Source organism: Eschrichtius robustus, chromosome 5 (assembly GCF_028021215.1).
Source record: "Eschrichtius robustus isolate mEscRob2 chromosome 5, mEscRob2.pri, whole genome shotgun sequence".
NCBI lineage: Eukaryota > Metazoa > Chordata > Mammalia > Artiodactyla > Eschrichtiidae > Eschrichtius > Eschrichtius robustus.
Window position 1 is genome coordinate 19,738,940 of NC_090828.1, and position 20,958 is coordinate 19,759,897.

General features: G+C 44.3%; 1 protein-coding gene across 1 annotated transcript; it reads left to right on the forward strand.

The window, feature by feature from the left end:
• The first annotated feature begins 3,343 nt into the window (after positions 1-3,343).
• Positions 3,344-6,402, forward strand: CXCR1 (C-X-C motif chemokine receptor 1). The gene is made up of 2 exons (XM_068543781.1): positions 3,344-3,359; positions 5,312-6,402. Exons 1-2 carry the CDS (start codon positions 3,344-3,346, stop codon positions 6,400-6,402), a joined length of 1,107 nt encoding a protein of 368 aa, XP_068399882.1.
• Positions 6,403-20,958: the final 14,556 nt, after the last annotated feature.

Sequence of the window (20,958 nt, forward strand, 5' to 3'; positions counted from 1 at the left end):
ACTTGTGGCATGCGAACTCTTAGTTGCAGCATGTGGGATCTAGTTTCCTGACCAGGGATCGAACTTGGGCCCCCTCATTGGGAGCGTGGAGTCTTATTCACTGTGCCACCAGGGAAGTCCCAAGTATCCCCATTTTTATGGGTAAGGATATTTTGATGCATGTTAAGAAACGTGTCCAAGGTCAAAAACTGTTAAAGGAAAGCCGATGTTTGAATCATGGTCTGTCTGCCTCCAAAGCAAGGGTTTCTCGGTCCCTCGTGAGGATTTCTGAGTTCATTCAGGAGAGTGTCCTCAGCTGGGGTCTCACCTGCTCACTCTCCAAGGTTCCTCTCTGGCTTCCACCAGAGGCTGGCAACCAGGGCTGGGGGGTCTGTAGCCCCAGGACACACCCCTGTCAAGTCCTGCCGTTACCTGACTGTCTGCCTGGACCCAGTGACACACTGACATTCCCTCCCCTCTCCTCTCATCCTAGATCACTGTTGGGTTCCAGAACTCTCCCAGTTGGGCACAGTTTTGGTTGCGTGTACCAGACAACTCCATTTGAACTGGGCTTAACAACAAAGACAATTTACTGGCTCATGTAACTGAAAAGTACACAGAGAAGAAGACCTCTGGGTACGGTATGTTCAGGGCCCTGGCTCAGTTTTTCTGTGATTCTCTCTGTTCTGTCCTCCTCCAAGTGTTAGTTTTTGTCTCTGGGCTGGTTTGCCATTTATGGTAGCAAAATGATTTGCAGCAGCAACAAGACTACATACTTGCTTTTCCACAGTCATTAAACAACCATCCTGAACTTGGCTCTGAGTGGGATCATCTTAGGTCACATACTTGCCCTTGAACCTGTCACTATGGCAACGGGGACCATCACCGGGGAGAGGGGTGAACCTTCTCCTCCACCTCCCTTGCCTCTACTTTGGTCCCCAGGTCCAAGTGGATTCTTCTGCAGGGATGAGAAGAGATGCTGATGCTGGCATCAAAGCTGACAAAGGGACAAAATAGATATCCTTACAGCTATATTGTGCTGTTCACATGGTCTTGCATACAAGCTGCCATTTCTAAAAGAGAATGGCAAGAACAGGCCCCTGCATTTTGTCAGAGGACTGGCATTTGGGCTGCACGTGTCACAACAATCTTTGTGGCACTGGATGTTCTGCACAGAATGGAAAAATGCTCTCCCATTAGGAACATTATAGATCCATTTAAGAGGGAGCCGTTATAAGTGGAAAGTGACGTATGGAAGATACGTTGGGTGGGCGAACTTGCCGGAACATTTTCAAGTGGGTAAAATTTTATTCCAAGCACATCTGTATGTGCCTTTCCCCCTCCTTCAGTGAAATGCTCTTTCCCACCATGAAGGGAAAGATTCTTTTCAACTCTTGTCCTCCAGATCGTCTTCCCACTGGAGACCCAAGTTACCACCATTGCCACCCCCATGCTCGTCCAGAGGGGCTGCTTCCCTTTTACTCCTTGGGTTTGAGGGAGTACCAGACCCTTCCCTAGGACCCCAGTGATTAGTTGAAATAGACTGGAATGCTGAACCAACTTGAGTGAGGGCCTGGGAAAGCAGAAGAGAATTATACACAAAGAGGAGTTTAAAACCAGGTATTAGATCAGGCTGCTGTCTCCCTGGTCTCTCTCAATGGGTCTCTTCCTTGCAAAGACTTCCCCGTCCAGTGACTGCTGCCCCCTCGTGGCAAATACTCTCTCAGCTTGCACTTGAGTGGGTATAGGCTTTGGCAGTACACAACTTGGGCAGTCTGTTTTCTCTTGTGTTCCCTATCTTCTGCTCCAGGAGCTACCTTTTCCCTAGATGATTAATAGGAGTAATGTCTGCTCCCTCGAGGGACTACCCCATCTTCAAGTTCTTTCTAGTTTAGGCGTCAGATCACAATTGGTCAACACCTGTAAAAGCAAAGCATGGGTAACCCCAGGGCAATTGTCTCCTTACACTTCCTGCTATTACTTATAAAGGATAAGAGAACCCAGGAGGAGAGCATGACTTAGTTTAAGAAGTATGCTTGCCCGTGGCAGAATTGTAGGTACCAGTGCCATGATAAATTCGGCATTGGTGGTAGGGGCCGGATTTATGCTTGCATAGGTTAGCACCAACTCTAAACAGTAGAGGATGGTTTGGAAAGGGCAGGCAGACTAGCTCGGCTGTATGGAAGTGCAGCTTTCAGGCACACCTTATATAGACTGTGTGGCTTCAAGTGATAGACACCCTGAATCATGGTGGGGATCCACGATGCATGAATCAAAGGAGACATGACTAACGTCGTTTATTCTACAACCATTGAGTGAGCACTTACTCTGTTTCCTGGCAGAAAATTGGAGAGGGTCTCTGGCAGCCCACGGTCTAGTGGGACAGGCTGACTTGTAAACACATCATTACAGAACGATAGGGTTCATGTTATAATGGAGAAGTGACTAAAGTACCAGAGGTAAAGCTAAGGGACAGACATTAGCTGCTGCGAGCAGCTGAGGCAGGTTCCCAGAGATGCCATCCATCATTACTGAAAGTGGGGAGAATGACATGACCCCCACTCCTCCATTCACCGACTGCCGCAGCTCCGATGGTCTCCCTGTGGTCCAGCCAGATTCCAGGAGTGGCCCCCAGCCTCAGGGCCATTCTAATCAACAGTCGTGAGTTGGCAGTGGTTGTACCAAGGAGCGACTGGCAGTGGAGGGGGTTTAGTTCTCCCTCCAAAGCTCCACCAACAAAGATTTTGCTTCAGCAAATGTTTCACAATTTTAAAAGATATTTGAAAACTGTTTAGGGCGTGATTTCATGGGCCAACAAGCTTTCTCCACCAAAGCTTCCCAAAGAAGTCTAGAGTTTAAGTAATAATTGTGTGCTTGCTGTCCAAACACAGGTCAAGTGCAATCTTCTACCTCCTTCCCACTGGGTTGCCCCCTAGTCCCCCCTAGTGGAGGACTCCTACAAGGCCCTCCTACTTTGAATTCATTCTGAAGTCTCTACCATGCAAAGTCAAGTCTTTTGCCCTTTATTCATGTCAGGCAAGGTGGAAGCTTGCCTGGAAATAAATGCAAGTAAATGCAAGAAAAGGAAGACAGTAAAAATAGTCATTTACAGAGTGGAGAATTCAGATAATGGACCCTGAACTCCATATTCATGCCTGGTTCCCCTGCTTGGATGTGTGGACCCTGGGAGTCTCTGATGCCCTGTGATCGCTTGACTTAACCTGTTCTCCAAATATAGACATGGGCAGGGCTCAGGGAGGAGCTGGGCTGTGACGTGCCTTCCCTATTTCATTTTATTAATCAAGTTCTCTCTGTGTTAAGTCACTCTGGTCTCTGAATTCCAGGCTCTTACAGTGGGACACACATGGCCAGTGACTCAGGTAGGAAGCCACCTCTGTTTGCCAGGCCTTTCTTTGGGGCAGGGTGACTTGGTTTGACTGTATTTTAGAAAATGCATCCATTTGTCTGGGACCTGTGACTTCTGCTCAGTTGACTCCCTGCCTCCTCCCTTGCGACCGTGTATTCAACCCTGTCCTTATACATGGTGACAAGGAGGCCACAGCCTTCTCATCTCCTCCTTTCATACCTCTCCCTTTTACAGGCAAGAGGATGACTTTCCCCAATCTGATGTTTATTGCATTGCCCTAAGACTTTGTCTTCTGTGAAAATGCAGTCCTGGCAGGGGTATTAAAATGTGTGAATCGAAATGAACTCATAGAACTTCAGGCTTGGAAGCATCTCAGGGGTTATTTACTCTGCCTCCCTCAGCTTGGATGAGAAAATGGAAATCTGTAGAGGTAAAAAGGACCCATTCAAGGTCATGTAACTCATTAATGACAGAATCAGGATAGAGTGAGGACTGGATACCAGATATCCTTATTTCCAGTCTTGGTAACTTTTCATAGGTTTTCAGATTGTTCTCGGAAGAGCCCTGGGGGTTTTGTGGGAACCTCCATAGTGGCTGTCTGGATGGAGAGAGCGGCACACCCTCCCTCCCCAGTAGATGAGCTTTTATCTGTTTTACATATTGGGCTGCTGGTAAGATTTTGCTTCAGCAAATGTTTCACAATTTTAAAAGATATTTGAAAACTGTTGAACGATTCTGTGGATGTTTAGGGGGTGATTTCATGGACCAAGATGGGGGCTTCTCTGAAATGCTTACACTTCCTTTAGACAGAGGACCCAAACATTTATTGCTCCCTTAGAGAAAAGGCTTAAAATACACTTGTTTTTTTGGCTGCGCCGCACGGCATGTGGGATCTTAGTTCCCCAACCAGGGATTGAAGTATGGAGTCTTAACCACTGGACCGCCAGGAAAGTCCCTTAAAATACACTTTAATGCAATCCATTGCTATCATTTTCTTCCCTCAGTAGATTTTAAGAAGGTTAAACAAGAATCAGGGAGGGAATTCCCTGGCAGTCCTGTGGTCAGGACTCAGCGCTTTCACTGTTGGGGCCTGGGTTCGATCCCTGGTCAGGGAAGTGGGATCTCACAGGCTGCAAGGCACGGAGGGGAGATAACATAGAAAGGGACATCTGAGCAGATGAAGACATCTGAGGAAGGTTTTCCTCCTTCCATTTTGCCTGATTCTGGCTCTCCCATGAATGTATAGGACCAAGCTGGTCCTCCCATCTGAATGCACAGACATGGCTGAGGATGGAGAAAGCCAAAGAGAGCACAGAGGCAGTATTATAGGTAGAGTTGATGCCGTTGTAGGGCTGACCAACAGCAGAGGTTTTTCCCTGTAGTCCGTCTTATCCCACACTCAAGCCTCGGAGTTATGGAAAGTTGACAACACGTTGAAGCTGATCTCTAAAGCAGACCGAGATAGAGATGAAAGAAGGGATCTCCAGCTACCAAACTAGAAGAGAAGCAGAAGATATCCCAGTAACCATTATCACGTCCTTTTTAATTACTTACTTACTTAATTTATTGGCTGCATTGGGTCTTCATTGCTGCGCGGGCTTTCTCTGGTTGTGGCTAGCGGGGGCTACTCTTCGTTGTGGTGTGCAAGCTTCTCATTGCGGTGGCTTCTCTTGTTGCAGAGCTCAGGCTCTAGGTGTGTGGGCTTCAGTAGCTGTGGCATGTGGGATCAGTAGTTGTGGCATACGGGCTCTAGAGCGCAGGCTCAGTAGTTGTGGGGTGCGGGCTTAGTTGCTCTGCAGCATGTGGGATCTACCTGGATCAGGGCTCGAGCTCGTGTCCCCTGCATTGGCTGGCGGATTCTTATCCACTGCACCACCAGGGAAGTCCCGTTATCACATCCTTGATGAGAGTGACTTGAACCTGAGTTACTAAATCACCTTTCCTTCCTTCTAATCTTTCAACCAGATCAAACCATGACTATCATCCTGAATGATTTATTTAATTACACTGATTTGTGGCAGTTGTTTGAGGATGAGTTTGCAAATTTCACCGGCACGCCACCCACAGAAGAACATTATTATAGTCCCTGTAAGATGGACACTGAAACACTCAACAAGTATGCTGTGGTCATCACCTATGCCCTGGTCTTCCTGCTGAGCCTCCTGGGAAACTCCCTGGTGATGCTGGTCATCTTATACAGCCGGGTGGGCCGCTCTGTCACCGATGTCTACCTGCTGAACCTGGCCATGGCTGACCTGCTCTTCGCCCTGACCTTGCCTATCTGGGCCACCTCCAAGGCAAAGGGCTGGATCTTTGGCACACCCCTGTGCAAGGTGGTCTCACTCCTGAAGGAAGTCAACTTCTACAGTGGTATTCTACTGCTGGCCTGCATCAGCGTGGATCGCTACCTGGCCATTGTCCATGCCACACGCACACTGACCCACAAACGACACTGGGTCAAGTTCATATGTTTAGGCATCTGGGTCCTGTCCTTGATCCTGGCCCTACCCATCTTCGTCTTCCGTGAGGCTTATCAACCACCCTATTCCAGCCCAGCCTGCTACGAGGACATGGGTGCCAATACAACGAAATGGCGGATGGTGATGCGGGTCCTGCCCCAGACCTTTGGCTTCCTCCTGCCCCTGCTGGTCATGCTGATCTGCTACGGACTCACCCTGCGCACGCTCTTTGCGGCCCACATGGGGCAGAAGCACCGGGCCATGCGGGTCATCTTTGCTGTCGTGCTCGTCTTCCTGCTCTGCTGGCTGCCCTACAACCTGGTCCTGGTTGCAGACACCCTCATGAGGGTCCGGGTGATCGCAGAGACCTGTGAGCGCCGCAATGACATTGGCCGGGCCCTGGATGCCACCGAGATCCTGGGCTTCCTCCACAGCTGCCTCAATCCTCTCATCTACGTCTTCATTGGCCAGAAGTTTCGCCACGGACTCCTCAGAATCATGGCCATCCATGGCCTGGTCAGCAAGGAGTTCTTGGTCAAGGACGGCAGGCCTTCCTTTGTTGGCTCTTCTTCAGGGAACACTTCTACTACCCTCTGAGACCGCGCGCAGGGCTCCCCCCTTCCCTTCAGCATCCGCCCCAAGCCGCATGTCCTCTGGCTGCTCACAGCCTTGTGTCAAGGCAGCCCCCCATTGTGGTTACAGGAAGTTGCTGAGGCCACATCCTTACTAGGCCCCCAGCTATGGATTCGAAAGCCCTGGCCCCCATCTCTTACCGTAATTACCATGTCAACTGCTAGAGCTCGGCCCATCCTACCACTGAGACCACAGCACTCTGTCTTCTGGCAGACATTCTTTGAAGATATTCTTTTAAGTGATTACAAAAATTTCCCACCATTGGGAGGCATTAGTGTCAAACACCATTGGTTGCTTCCCCAACTCTCCCTTTCCTTGCCTGCTAACGAAGTCCACCTCCCTTGAGAGAGGCTGAAAATGACAGATACTCACTTTCTAAGACTCCCTTAAACTAGGAGTGGCCATATCATTTGGTTCTGATTAGTAAGACTCAAAGGCAATAGTGTGCTGGTAAACCACTTTCCTGGGAGAAAGTCTTAATGTTCTGTGGTGTAAATAAATGCTCTTACCATGGCCGATTTCAAGGGTGGTGGTGTTTAGCAACAAGCTCACAAAATCTAGATAATGTAATAATCTGCTTTCACAAACTGGCTTCAGAGCACTGTTGCTTAAGAGGAAGTCTACTGGGACCAGGGGACTCCTGGGATATATTCCTGATTTAAAAGACACACACACACATACATATCCTTTGTTCTTGCCTTTGAATACGGTTATAGGATATGATGTGTAGAGCTGAGCCAGTCACTTTGTGACAATGAGGCAAAAAGTGTGCCCAACACACTTAGGCTGGTGGAGCCAAAGGATAAAAAGGACCTGAGAATAAAGAGCCCAGAATAAACCATAAATGGTCAAATGACTTTATTTATTTATTTAAAACTTTGTTTGGCTGCGTTTGGTCTTCGTTGCTGCGTGTGGGCTTTTCTTTAGTTGTGGCGAGCGGGGACTACTCTTCATTGTGGTGCGCGGGCTTCTCACTGCAGTGGCTTCAGTCGTTGTGGAGCATGGGCTCTAGGCGCTCGGGTTTCAGTAGTTGTGGCACATGGGCTCGGTAGTTGTGACTCATGGACTCTAGAGCGCAGGCTCAGTAGTTGTGGTGCACAGGCTTAGTTGCTCCGTGGCATGTGGGATCTTCCCGGACCAGGGATCGAACCCGTGTTCCCTGCACTGGGCAGGCGGATTCTTAACCACTGTGCCACCAGAGAAGTCCCTGGTCATATAACTTTAAACAAGGGTGCCAAGACTATTCAATGGGGGCTTCCCTGGTCAGGAATGTCTGGAATAAGGAGAGATCCAGAAATAGACTGAGTCTGGGGACTGGGTGAGTGAGATTCAGGGAGGTTGGGACGGGGTGAGTGAGATTCAGGGAGGTTGGAGTTGGGGTTGGGACCAGGTATGGAGTAGGGCTTAGGAATGGGATGAAAGTGGGGGTGTGGGAGGGGTGTTAGAAATGAAGTGAATGTCAGGGATGGGTAAGTGGCTACAGTAGTGGCCACTACTATTTAGTCTGGTTAGTGGCTGCAGCGAAAGACATCACCAGTAGGGTCACCATCTTCTCTGGAGTATTGTCTAAGATGCTCTTCCAGGGGCCAGGATGGAGACACCTTTGCCTGTCCAGCTTGAGACTCTACAAGTAGGTTGGCAAGGAAGGAGTTAAGGGCTCAAGCCCTAAGAGATACATCTGATTCAGGAGAGAAGACAGAAGAATGTAGAAAGAATCCAGGGAGGAAGGCTGGGAACTGGGCCTGGAAACCTCCCTTTCCTCTCCCTCCTTCCCTTAATCCCCTCTCCATCTCTTCTACTGTGTGACTCAGTGCTCACCTTCCTTCATCCTCTGCTGCCCTAAAGACAACTCCATCAGGGGCTTCAGTAAGTAAATAAGGATCCGTATCGGGCCTGGGAAAATACAAATGACTAATACACATCGGAAAAGATGCTTGGCCTCACTAGTAACCTGTGAAGTGGGAATCAAACAGCAATAAATAACTTGGAAGTGTTTTAAACAGGTCAGGGATGTAGTCAGAACTCTCTTCAAACAAATGCAACATCGTTCAGTTAGATTTTTTAATGCAGTGTGTAATTCTCTGGGTATAGCTCAATGATTTGGATTTCAGATCTGTAAGAATGCCAAGATGTTGGTACTGAAGTAACACAGTATATGAAAATATCAGAAACTGGTGTTCCGATCACTAGATAGGGTAAGGATTAGACATCTGGTCAAGGTTAGGGAGATGGTTCACCTTGGGAAGGAGCTCCATGTCCAGGACGGGGCTGGGATCAGGGATGGGGTGCACCTTAGGAGAGGAGTGGGGGGTGGTCAGAGATGGGAGAGAGTCAGGGATGGAACTGGGGGTAGGGATGGGGTAAACATCAAGGATTATACAGGGAACAGGGATTGGGATGTGACTGTATGTTTTGCACAATGTTTGCTGATTTTAAAATTATTTTAAAATTATCTTTTTATATTTTGGCTGCACCATGAGGTATGCAGGATCTTAGTTCCCCAACCAGGGATAGAAACCCACACCTCCTGCAGTGGAAGCGCTGAGTCTTAACCACTGGACCTCTAGGGAAGTCCCAATGCTTGCTGATTTTATTTTTTTTATTCTTATTTTTAAAAATAAATTTATTTATTTATTTATTTATGGCTGTGTTGGGTCTTCGTTTCTGTGCGAGGGCTTTCTCTAGTTGCGGTGCGCGGGCCTCTCACTATCGCGGCCTCTCTTGTTGCAGAGCACAGGCTCCAGATGCGCAGGCTCAGTAGTTGTGGCTCACGGGCCCAGTTGCTCCGCGGCATGTGGGATCCTCCCAGACCAGGGCTCGAACCCGTGTCCCCTGCATTGGCAGGCGGATTCTCAACCACTGCACCACCAGGGAAGCCCGCTTGCTGATTTTAAATTTTGAAAATTTGTTTTGTGGGCTTGGTTAAAATGTTCCAGCCTCCAAGTAATAACGTTGAATTGTACTATTTCCCCCTACACTGTTCCCCTTCTTACCAACCACAGCCTCCTCACCACCCCTTGCCTCCCTATCAAGTGGCCTATTCTTAGTGGTCCCAGCAAAAATATTAATTGATAATCTGTATTTTATTCCATAGGGGTTTAAGATTGCTCCTTTCCCAGCAACTTGCATTTTAATTAGGGTCTTCCAGCGGCTGAAAAGACGCATAGATGCAGATGAAATAAATCGACCGTCTCCTCTTTGGTCTAAGGGTCTTCCCAGAGATATATTCATGAACCAAGAAATAATGAAGAGTTCAGGCATAACTTGGAGATATTACAAGTTTGGTTCCAGACCACTGCAATAAAGCGAATATAGAAATAAAGTGAGTCACCTGAATTTTTTATTTTTTGGTTTCCCAGTGCATATAAAATTTTGTTTATACTGTAGTCTATCAAGTGTGAAATAGCATTATGTCTAAAAAAATGTACATATCTTAATTAAAAATACTTTATTGCTAAAAAATGCTAACCATCATCTCAGCCTTCAGTGGGTCATAATCTTTTTGCAACAGTAACAGCAAAGATCACTAGTGAGCAAATGTTGTTGGAAAAATGGCGCCAATAGACTTGCTCTGGGCAAGGGTTGCCACCAACCTTCAATTTGTGAAAAATGCAGTATCTGTGAAGAGCAAAAAAGTGAAGCACAGTGAAACGAGGAGGTATGCCTGTACAGCCTTTGCTAGTTCTATGCAGAGGTTGGAGAGGCCAAAGATCTCTGGGTGTGACCCAGAAAGCCACAAGTGGCTAACAGCTGAGCCCTCACCATGACTGTTTTTATCTATCCTGGTATTCTGTTTTTAAACTCAGGATTCTTCTTCCAAGCCTGAGGGTAGAAATGAATTAAAGAATTAAAAAAATAAAAATAAGCAGAATATGTTAATGCAAACTTTCTAAAATTAGTTTTTCTTTTTTATCAAAGTATTTCACCTACATTGTTTAAAAAAGTGAAATAGCTTTATAAAGCTTATAATGAAAACCAGAAGCAGCCCTCCTGCCCCACTTCTCCCAGGCAAAGGCAACAACTTTCTTTCTGTTTTTAAAATAAATTTATTTATTTATTTTTGGCTGCGTTGGGTCTTCGTTGCTGCTCGCGGGCTTTCTCTAGTTGCAGCGAGCGGGAGCTACTCTTTGTTGTGATGCGTGGGCTTCTCATTGCAGTGGCTTCTGTTGTTGTAGAGCATGGGCGCGTGGGCTTCAGTAGATGTGGCACGCGGGCTCAGTAGTTGTGTCTCGCGGGCTCTAGAGCGCAGGCTCAGTAGTTATGGTGCATGATGGGCTTAGTTGCTCCACAGCACATGGGATCTTCCTGGACCAGGGATCGAACCTGTGTCCCCTGCATTGGCAGGCGGATTCTTAACCACTGCGCCACCAGGGAAGTCCAAAGGCAACAAATTTCAACTCGCATAGCTGTTTCATTCAATAGAGGTCTACATATGTCTAAATATCATGCTTATTCTGCTAGCTCTTGAGATTTTTTTCTGAGTTTTAGATATCATCTATTGACTTTCAACCTTGGCTTATGAAGATTTAACACTCTCTCACACTCTCTCTTGCTTTTACTCCTGTCCAAGCAAACACAAATACTGCCTCTTCCTTTCTTCCAGGACATGGATAACACACTTTTTTGGTTAAATCAGCATTCAATGTTTTAGTTAAAATGACTATATAAAAAAAACACTTCACAGTTGAGTGCAATGTTTATACTTCCTTTTTTTGTCCAAGTTTTGTTTTCCTTACAATTAATGATAGGATTTTTCCATGTACTTTTCATTACATCACTCTCAAATGTCTCCCTCAGTACATTCACAGTCATCAGATAATCAAGGTAATAAACATCTGATAATCTATAATTTTTTTTTCTTTCTTGGAGACCCCTTGCCTAGAGCCCTTTATACCCCTGTTCCAATCTGGGCAGGTTACTATGCCTGCTCTTTTTTTCTAAAAAGCTTTAACTACATTTCCAGATAAATTTTAGAATCTGATTGCTAATTTCTATAAAATGTCCTGCTGGGATTTTGATCTGCATTATGTTGAATCTATAGATCAATTTGGAAAAAGTTGACATCTTAATAACATTGAGTCTTCCAATCCATGAGCATGGCACCTTTCTCCAATTATTAGGTCTTTTCTCGTTTGTCTTGGCAGTTTTTTGTAGTTTTCAGTACATAGATCTTGTACATATTTTGTTAGATTTATCTCTAAGTATTTTATGGTTGTTTAAATGCTATTATAAATGGTATTTAATTTTTTTAAAATTTCCAGTTTTTTCTTATTATAGAGAAATATAATTGAGTTATGTATATTGACCTTGTATTCTGGGACCTTGGTAAATTCACTTATTAGTTATAGTAGTTTTATTTTTAAAGATTCTTTTGGATTTTGTGTGTACACCATCATGTCACCTGAGAATAAAGGCAGTCATTTCTTCCTTTTATTTATGCCTTTTATTTACTTTTCTTGCCTTATTTCACTGGCTAGGTCCTCCAGTACAGTGCAGAATAGAAGTTGTAAGAGTTTGCCCTGTTCCTAGTCTTAGGGTAAAGCATTCAGTCTTTCTCTATTAGACATCATGTTAGCTAAAGATTTTTCATGGAGACCCTTTATCAGGTTGAGGAAGTTCCTTTCATTAATGGGTGTTAAATCTTCCTCTTTCTTTAAGGGCATGGCCTCTGGAGCCAGACTACCGCTGCTTACATGCTTTGTGACTAAGGGCAGATCATTTAACCTCCCTCTACTACCTTGTAAAATGTGGATAATGATGATGTTCAGCTAATTCCTATGAGGATTAAATTAAATGACCACATACACACACACACACACACACACACACACACACACACACCATTTAGAAGAATGCCTATTATATCATAGTTGCTATATAAATGTGAGCAATCATAATTTTGGTTTACTCCTTTATTTTGTTGTACTACTGGATTTTTCTGAGAAAAGATACATAGTGGATAACTTTTTAGAGATCCTGAATTTTCAGAAAAGCCTTTATTCTACTCTCACATGTGATTGGTATTCTGGCTGAGTATTGAATTCGAGGATAGAATTCATTTTCCTTCAGGCTTTTCTTAATTTCATTTTGCAGGCTTTTCTTAATCTCTTCTAGCTTGTAGGGTTGCTGTTGACACTTATGATGTTATTCTATTCTTAATCTATTTTATGTGACCGAATTTTCTCTTAGAAACTTTTAGGATATTCTCTTTATCTTTTCAGTATTAGAATGCATGATGATGTGCCTTGCTGGGGGTTCTTTTCTCATTCATTTTGTTGGGCACCTGGTGAATGCTTTTAATCTGGAAACTCAGGTTCTGTGAAATTTTCTTGTATTATTTCTTTGATATTTTCCCTCTCACGTTTCCCATTCTCTTTTTTTTCCAGGATTCCTTTTATTTGACTGTTGAACCCCCAAGGTTGATTTTCTAATATTTTTTCAATTTTTCCTTTTTTTTTAATCTTAATCTTTTCATTTTCCATGAAATTACCCTTAACTTTATTCCTCAACTTTTTAATTGGAACTTAAAATTTCCACTATCATATTTTAAATTTCCAATAGGCTTTTTTTGTTCTCTGATGTTTCCTTTTATGGCACTTCTTTCTTGCCTTATGGATGTAATATTTCCTCTTATCTTTCTAAGGATATTATGGTTTTTGTGAAGATTTCTTTAGCTCTCTTACTGTCTCTGTGTTTTTCTTTTGGTCTGATAACTCAGTTACAACTTGACTTCTACTTTCTGACTTCCATTAAAAAAATCTCTTATCTTTTATTTTCCTTCACATTCTCTTTGTTCTTGTACCATGTGAGAGTATGCCTTAAAAAAATCCCTTCAGGGCTTCCCTGGTGGCGCAGTGGTTGAAAGTCTGCCTGCCGATGCAGGTGACACGGGTTCGAGCCCTGGTCTGGGAAGATCCCACATGCCACGGAGCAACTAGGCCCGTGTGCCACAACTACTGAGCCTGCGCCTCTGGAGCCTGTGCTCCACAACAGGAGAGGCCGCGACAGTGAGAGGCCCACGCACCACAATGAAGAGTGGCCCCCGCTTGCCGCAACTAGAGAAAGCCCTCGCACAGCAACGAAGACCCAACATAGCCAAAAATAAATAAATTAATAAATTAATTTTAAAAAAAAACAAAAAAAATTCATAAAAAAAGAAATCCCTTCAGTGTAATTTGTAGTGGATTTTTGAGAGGGAGCAGATATAAAAACATTTCTCCAGTCCTCCATTTTTGATATAATAAGTCCCCTGGATTTAAAAAACATACTTATTTTAAAGTCTCATCCAGATTGTCTTATTTTATCTTTAGTTCCTCAGGTGTGAATTCTCCTTTTTGTTATGTTGGCTGACTGTTGATTGTAGTTGTTATTAGTTCTTTGTAATATTCGATTATGAGCTCATCTATTGAAGAGCACTTCTTTTTCCCATGGGAGTCTTGCATGTGTCTGGGATTATGAAGAAATCTACACAGGGGCAGTGTCATGGCTGTCCTTGCTGGGGCCCTACTGGGTCATAGGGTTCATAGCATTTTTGGTAATTTTTGTTGTTATTTCTTGGTCCTAGGTTTCCACATCATTCCAAAGGGCATATTTGGATCTTCACCATTTTCTACTCAGGACTTGTAAGTCTGGATTGTTCCTCAGGTGGCCCTCTTTCCCCCATGCCTAAGGCAGGCTGCTCACTTTGGGGTCATGTCTCATAGCTGGCAAATGTTTTTCTATCCCCAGGCAAGGGTGGGTCAGCTCTTCTTTGGTTCCTGGCTTTTTGCAGGGAATCCAGTTCCAGTTCCCTGCTGTACCAGGGTCTGTAGACCCACTGGTGTTATCATTCTCATCCTTGAGATGCACAACCATTTCTAGCATCCTCTGGGTTCCTGTGGCTTCAACTCCTCCTTCTTGATAAGTCTGTACATCTCTAAGTTCCCTTTTCATATCTGGCCTTTAGAGAACCCCCTTTGCCTTTTTTTTTTTTTTAGATTTTTTGATGTGGATCATTTTTAAAGTCTTTATTGAATTTGTTCCAATATTGCTTCTGTTTTATGTTTTGGTTTTTTGGCCTCAAGACATGTGGGATCTTAGCTCCCCAACCAGGGATTGAACCCACACCCCCTGCATTGGAAGGCAAAATTTTAACTACTGGACCACCTCGGAAGTCCCTCCCCCCTTGCTTTGATCTCAGATATTTATTTTAAAAAATTAAAATATATGTTATCTAACATTTCAATGTGTGTGTGTGTGTGTGTGTGTGTGTGTACTGTTGCTTCCCATGCTCCTCAGAGCACTATCATAATAGGATATCAGTAAAAATTCGAATAGCACATAAAATCAATCAGTTTCTTCCCATTCATTATTTCCTTTCCTTAAAGATAAGTGTAGTTAAAACTTTCTCCCAGTGAATTTTAATGTCAGTCTGGAGGACACATTGACCAAATGTCTAGTTAACTCACAGCCTCTAAGTATATGCTGCATGCGCACCTGTGCATGTGTATGTATGTGTTGGAGGTGAATGACCCTGCAGTATCTCAGCATTATCACGCCTTTCTTTTAGCCAGGTTCAAATCAGCAGTGTGAAAGAAGTAAGATATAGAAGGTAAGTGGGGAGGTGCTTCTGGGGAAATCCAGTCACTTCCGACATGGGAAGAAATCAGATTGCCCAACAGAAACCTATGAGGCCACATCCGTACTTCTCTTGGTTCCCATGTTGTAAACAAGACTGTTTTTCCGAAAGAGCTGGCTTTGCTCCAACTTTGAGAGTGTTGAAGGTGGAGGGAGACTAAACAAGTAAGGCCTAAGGGCCACACAGCGCAGGGCTCCCCACTTTGCCAGCGTCCTCGTACACTCCCCTTAGCTGGGATCCTGATGATATTCTGCAGGCACTGTCCCCTGTGCCCATTTGCCAAGATGTTATAGAAAACATATGTTCATAAATAGGAATCAAATGGCCAGTTAGCTGATTATGTATCAAATGCCTATTATGCACCCAACTTTGTGCCAGACCCTTAAAATAAGGACAGGTACTATAGAAATGAAACTTAGGGGACAAGGAAACTTGTGAATGGAGGATATGTGAGGAGTTCATGAAATTTCCTATAGTGTCAAGGTGATCAGGACAAAGAGATCTGTCTGGGGGTTCTAGTGAACCACAAGCTGAATCTGAAGATTTGGGAAAAAATGTTTCTAATTAAATAAAAGAAAGAAAAGAAAGACTTAGTAGTTGTGTGACCTAGAATATTCATTTAGACTTTCTGCTGGCACATAGGAGCTCAATAAATATTTGCTCTTTTAAGAGTAAAAACAAACAAAAAACAAACAAAAAACCTTTCTGAGCTCAGTTTCCTCTTCCATGAAATGAGGTTGAATTAGGTAAGCTCCTTTCTAGTTCCAAGACGAGATGCTCTATTGAAGAATCTATACATCTACAGATGTGAACTTGATATGAAACTTTTATCTTTGCTCAGAACATGAACCTTAGTAATTAGGTGCTTCGTAGAAGATCACTTCTTAATGTGTGCTTTCTGGGCAGCTGCTGACCAGGGTTGACATGAAAATTTCTAGAGAGGCCTCCCTCCTTCCCCCTCTCTTTTCTTATTCCTCCTTTCCCCCGCAACTCACCCTCCAACACCTTCCTCCCTCAACTGTCAGCAATTCATTCCTTTGCACTTGGCAGGCCCCTTGGAAAAACAGCAAATACCCCTGGTGAGGGGAATACATTTCTTTCAGTCATTAAGCCTAGAAAGATAATGGGTTTTTGAAATCATTCTCTTGCACAGAGGAGCCTCTCTTTCTGAGCTTTCAGGGTCATGAGCAAACTTGCACGCTACAATCCAACACGTCAGCTTAGCCTCTTACTAACAGATGTGCCTACTGGTAACTGCAGACCTAGGCTCGGTGAAAAGCATTTTTTACATGAAATATTTCATTGAAAGCTTACCAAGACCTTACGGTAGGAATTATTATTATCCTGTCTTATAGATGAGGAAAATAAGACCCAAGGAGATTAAATACCTTGTCCAAGGTAACACAGCAGCAGATAAGTGGTAAATTGGAGTTTAAATCAAGGATTAACTGCTTGCAGAGTCTGGGTTCTCAACTACTCATGATATGTGGAGAAGCACTGGGGTGGAGTGAGAGCCCCAGCGGGCTTGGAGTCAGGTTGGGTCTTAGTCTATCCTGAGTTGTATGATCTTGAGCAATCACTTAACTTCTCTGACCCCTGTTTCCTTGAAGGCTCAGTAGAATTAGAAGCTTGTCAAGGTTCAAGGTAATGGATGCCAGGTTCTTGGAATAGACTAGGGCCTTGAAAAATGGCAGACATTATTATCAGAGCAGAGAGTCTTAGAGAATTGTGTCAGCTGAGGAACAGGCAAGTAATCCCAAATCTAACTTTAAGGGCAGTGCTTCCTGCATGATGTCACAGGGTCAGGGGCCACTAGGAAAGATAAGATATACTGCTTTCAAAGACATCGGGCTGTTCTGAGATGAAAACACAGCTGGAAAGGGGACCAACGGTCTTCCTTCATGTTTTTCCAACATCCATTTTTTTCTTCTTCTCCCGGGTCATTGCCATTAACATACGAGCTCTCATCTTATAATAACTCTTGTTGACCCCACAGCGCTATCAGCTACGGTCCTATTTCTCTGCTCCACTTTGCAGCTAAGCTCTGAGTCTCACTGCTCAAAGGGTGCTTTAAGCCTGTGAAGGGAGCTGAGGAACATTTAGCGGAGTCTCAGCTGGATCCTGACCTGGGCTGACTCTGGGGTTGGCATAAGTCTGGGCACAAATGAAAGGAATGAATGGTCAAGGGCTCTTTAGGGAACGAGCTCATCCCTAGGTGACAAGAGTAAAACTCATGGGTCTGCAGAAAGCCACCACTCAGAACTGGGGGCAGTGGGAGTGGGCGCTGCAGTTAAGACCAGCCCTGGCCTGTGGACTCTCGCCTGAATGTTAGGGAGGTGGGGCTGGAAGTGAACATGAGAAAAGCCGGGAGACTTTGGCAGTTCAAGCAACATACGTGGATAACCTGGCCCTGTTCCGTTCCAGGTGGCTGAGCTGGATGAGCTGCAATCGGCTGAGGGTGAAGCCCAGCTTGGCAACAAGGCCCGGGAGCTTCAAGGGGGCAGGTGGGAAGAGGGTCCTGGAGAGCTTTCCTGAGGTGCTGAATCACTGCATTCTCACTGGATGTACACAGACAGGTGTAAACAAAGAAAGAGCTCAAAAAGAGAAAAGGAGTCAGATTTCTGTCCCATGAGGGGTGCAGAAGAGCATCATTGTTATTTCCCCACTCACCACACACTTCCTCCTTCTTAAAGTTCTGTTTTCTCTGGGCTCCTGCTTTCCTCCTGCATCTTTGCTTTCTTTTCAGTCTTTTTGGAAGACCCCTTTCCTCTTTCAGTCCTTTAAATGCTGACATTCTTCCGGATCCTCTTCCTCCCCCTTTTCTGCCCTTTCCCTATTGTCTGCTTTCCCTGAATGACATCGTCTACTCCTGTGGCTTGAATGATCTGCTGCCTCTGCGAGAATGATCTCCAAAAATGTGGAGATTCTAGCCCATTTTCCCTGGGCTTCCAGAGCTGGATTCCAATGCACATTGACATGCCTCCTTGTACCCTCACCATAAATTCAAAGTTAAAGCCAGCGTCTTCCCTCCAAAACCTGCTTCCTTCAAGCCGTTGGTCCAAGTTATAGGTTGAAGAATCCTTTTGACTCCCTCCTTCTCACTACCCCACCCCTATCCAATTCATAGCCAAGTCCTGTTGTTTTGCCCTTAAAGATCTCTTAAACTCAAGCCCTGATCTCCACCCCCTCTGTCATTACTTTGCCCAGACACTCACCATTTCTTCTATAACCTCCTAACTGGACTCCTGCCTTGATCCTCAACCACGTTCGGTCTATTCATATACCACTCAGGGAGCAATCTGATTGCAGTGTTCATCTGCTTAAAGCTCCTGTTGCCTGTGAGATGAAGTTTCCACACTTTAGCACAGCACTCAAGGCCCTCTGCCGTTAGGCCTTGCCTGCTGGCCCAGGTCTCAATATGGCATACCCACATCTGGTATAGCCTTTGCTTTGGCCATACTGGATTCCTTAAATTTCCCTGACTACCTCATACTGGCTGCCTTAGTCTAGATTTCTTTGGTTGTAAGTAACAGAAATCTGCTTTAAAGAGGCAGAAGCCTAAAGGGAATTTAGTGACAGGATCCCAAGGGTATCTTGGGATCTTGATGGACTCCAAGGGTCATGAGATTCTAAGAGGGACCAGTACTAGGAGCAGGAAGGTGGTTCCTTACTTGGGCTCTCTCTTTTTGAGGGCCACACTTCTTTATCTCTACTTCATTTAGCAGGTCTATTTCACTCCTCTTTCTAGGTACACCAGCTTTCTCTGCTTCTTTCTGCCCACAGCTATCCATGAGCTTACGTCACCCCAAATCAATTGAAAAGCTCAGGTAACATCCCAGTCTCCCATTTCCAGGAAAGCAACTCTGGTTAGCTCTGCTTTGGCCGGGGAGGTAGAACACACGTAGCTTGGAGAAGTGAGGCTTAGGTGAGAGACTTCTGTATGACCCATACAAAAGTCTCTAAACTGTAACATTGCTGAGCCTCTGCATATACCATTCCCCTTTACTGCATGTTCTTCTCTGCATCTCCAGTTGGCTAAATTCTATTCATCCCTCAAAAGGTAGGTCAAGATTTAGACCTTCCAGAACGCCTCCCCAGGCTGAGTTATGAGTCCCTCCATGTGTTCCCATAAGACCATTGCATAACTTGTCTCTAATGCTTATCACATTTGGGTTGTGTTAATTGATTTCTGGTCTATCTCTCCGCTACACCATGAGGTCACTGAACCTTTCACCTCTTTCCCTCTAGATTTGGAGGAATAGCTAGGTCTAAAATGGGGATAGATTCAACATTTAAATGAATGAGTGGAACAGCCCATTAGTCTCTATCCACCACATGCAGGTTTTTTGAGGGGCTGGATTCAGGCATAAGATGGGAAAAAAGAAAATACCACAGTTGGCTTATTCTGATGGCAGCATGTTCCTCACTGTTCAGCAGCGTTCCATGAATATCAGCCCTTGGGAAACTGCGTAATTTAGGCTTAGTTTTCTGCAAGTTTACAGGGTTGTGACTTCCTAGATGAAAACTGCCTAATTTCACTTAGGAGCTGACATAAATAAATGAATGGCTAAAAGCGGAACACATCAGATTTTAGAACACATTGGAAAAACATCACCACCTTTATATGACAGGCAAGTGGATGGTGGCTGTGTACATTTTGTATTTACACTATAGCTAGGAACTCATTTGAACTTTATATGAAAATTGCTATGCATAAAGTTTAGTCCAAATTACTACATCCATAAGTTGGAACAAAATTAAAGATTTAAATAAGTATTAATAGCTAACTTTTTTTTTTTTTTGGCCTCGCTGTGTGGCTTGTGGGATCCTAGTTCCCTGACCAGGGATTGAACCCACGGCCTCGGCAGTAAAAGCACCAAGTCCTAACCACCGGACCGCCAGGGAATTCCCTAATAGCTAACATTTATTGAAAGCTTACCATGGTCTATTACTGGGCTAAGTGCTTTATATGTAGTAACTAACTAATTTAATCACTAGACTACCCTATGGGGCTAGTTCTCGTTAATTACTTTTTAGCCCATTTTACAGAGGAGGAAACTGAGGCACAAGAGTTTAACTAGAGTTGGGATATGCATGCAGGGATTTGACCCCAGGGCCTACCCCCTCAAGCACTCTGCTAAACTACCTCAAGGTACGGTTTGGTACCTTTCTTCCAATACTTATCTGTTAATGATGGTTACTTAATTATGCCTTGTTTCACCATGCTTTAGTTGAGTTTTTCTTTTAAAACATCCTTTATGTTTATGCTTTTAGGTAAAAAAAAATCTCTCTGTGCCTTACAAAATCCATGTTTGGAATTTCAATTTCCCCCTTTTCTTACTAACACTGGTATAATAAAAAAATTTAACATTTTCTAATCTGCTGGATTAAAAAAATGCATCTCAAAGATGAATTAGTTAAAGAGATCTGCTGTACAATATGGTGTCTATAATTAGCCATATGATATCGTGCACTTAAAATTTTGTTAAGAGAATAGATCTCAAATATTGTGTTCTTATCACAAAAAGCAAGCAAGCAAACAAACAGACAAAAAACAAAACCAAAAACAGCAAAAAAGCAAAAGCACAAAGAGACACAAGGAAATTTTCAGAGGTGATGGATATGTTTATTATCTTGATTATGGTGATGGTCATGGGTGTATTCATATGTCCAAACTCATCAAATTGTTTACATTAAACACCTGCAGTTTTTTTGGTATGTCAATTACATCTCAAAGAAGCTGTTAAAAAAATGTAAAAAACCCCCTCTCTGTGGGGCTGTTAAGACTTTGTGGCATTAAAAACTCTTGCAAGTGGGGGCTTCCCTGGTGGCGCAGCGGTTGAGAATCTGCCTGCCGGTGCGGGGGACATGGGTTCGAGCCCTGGTCTGGGAAGATCCCACAT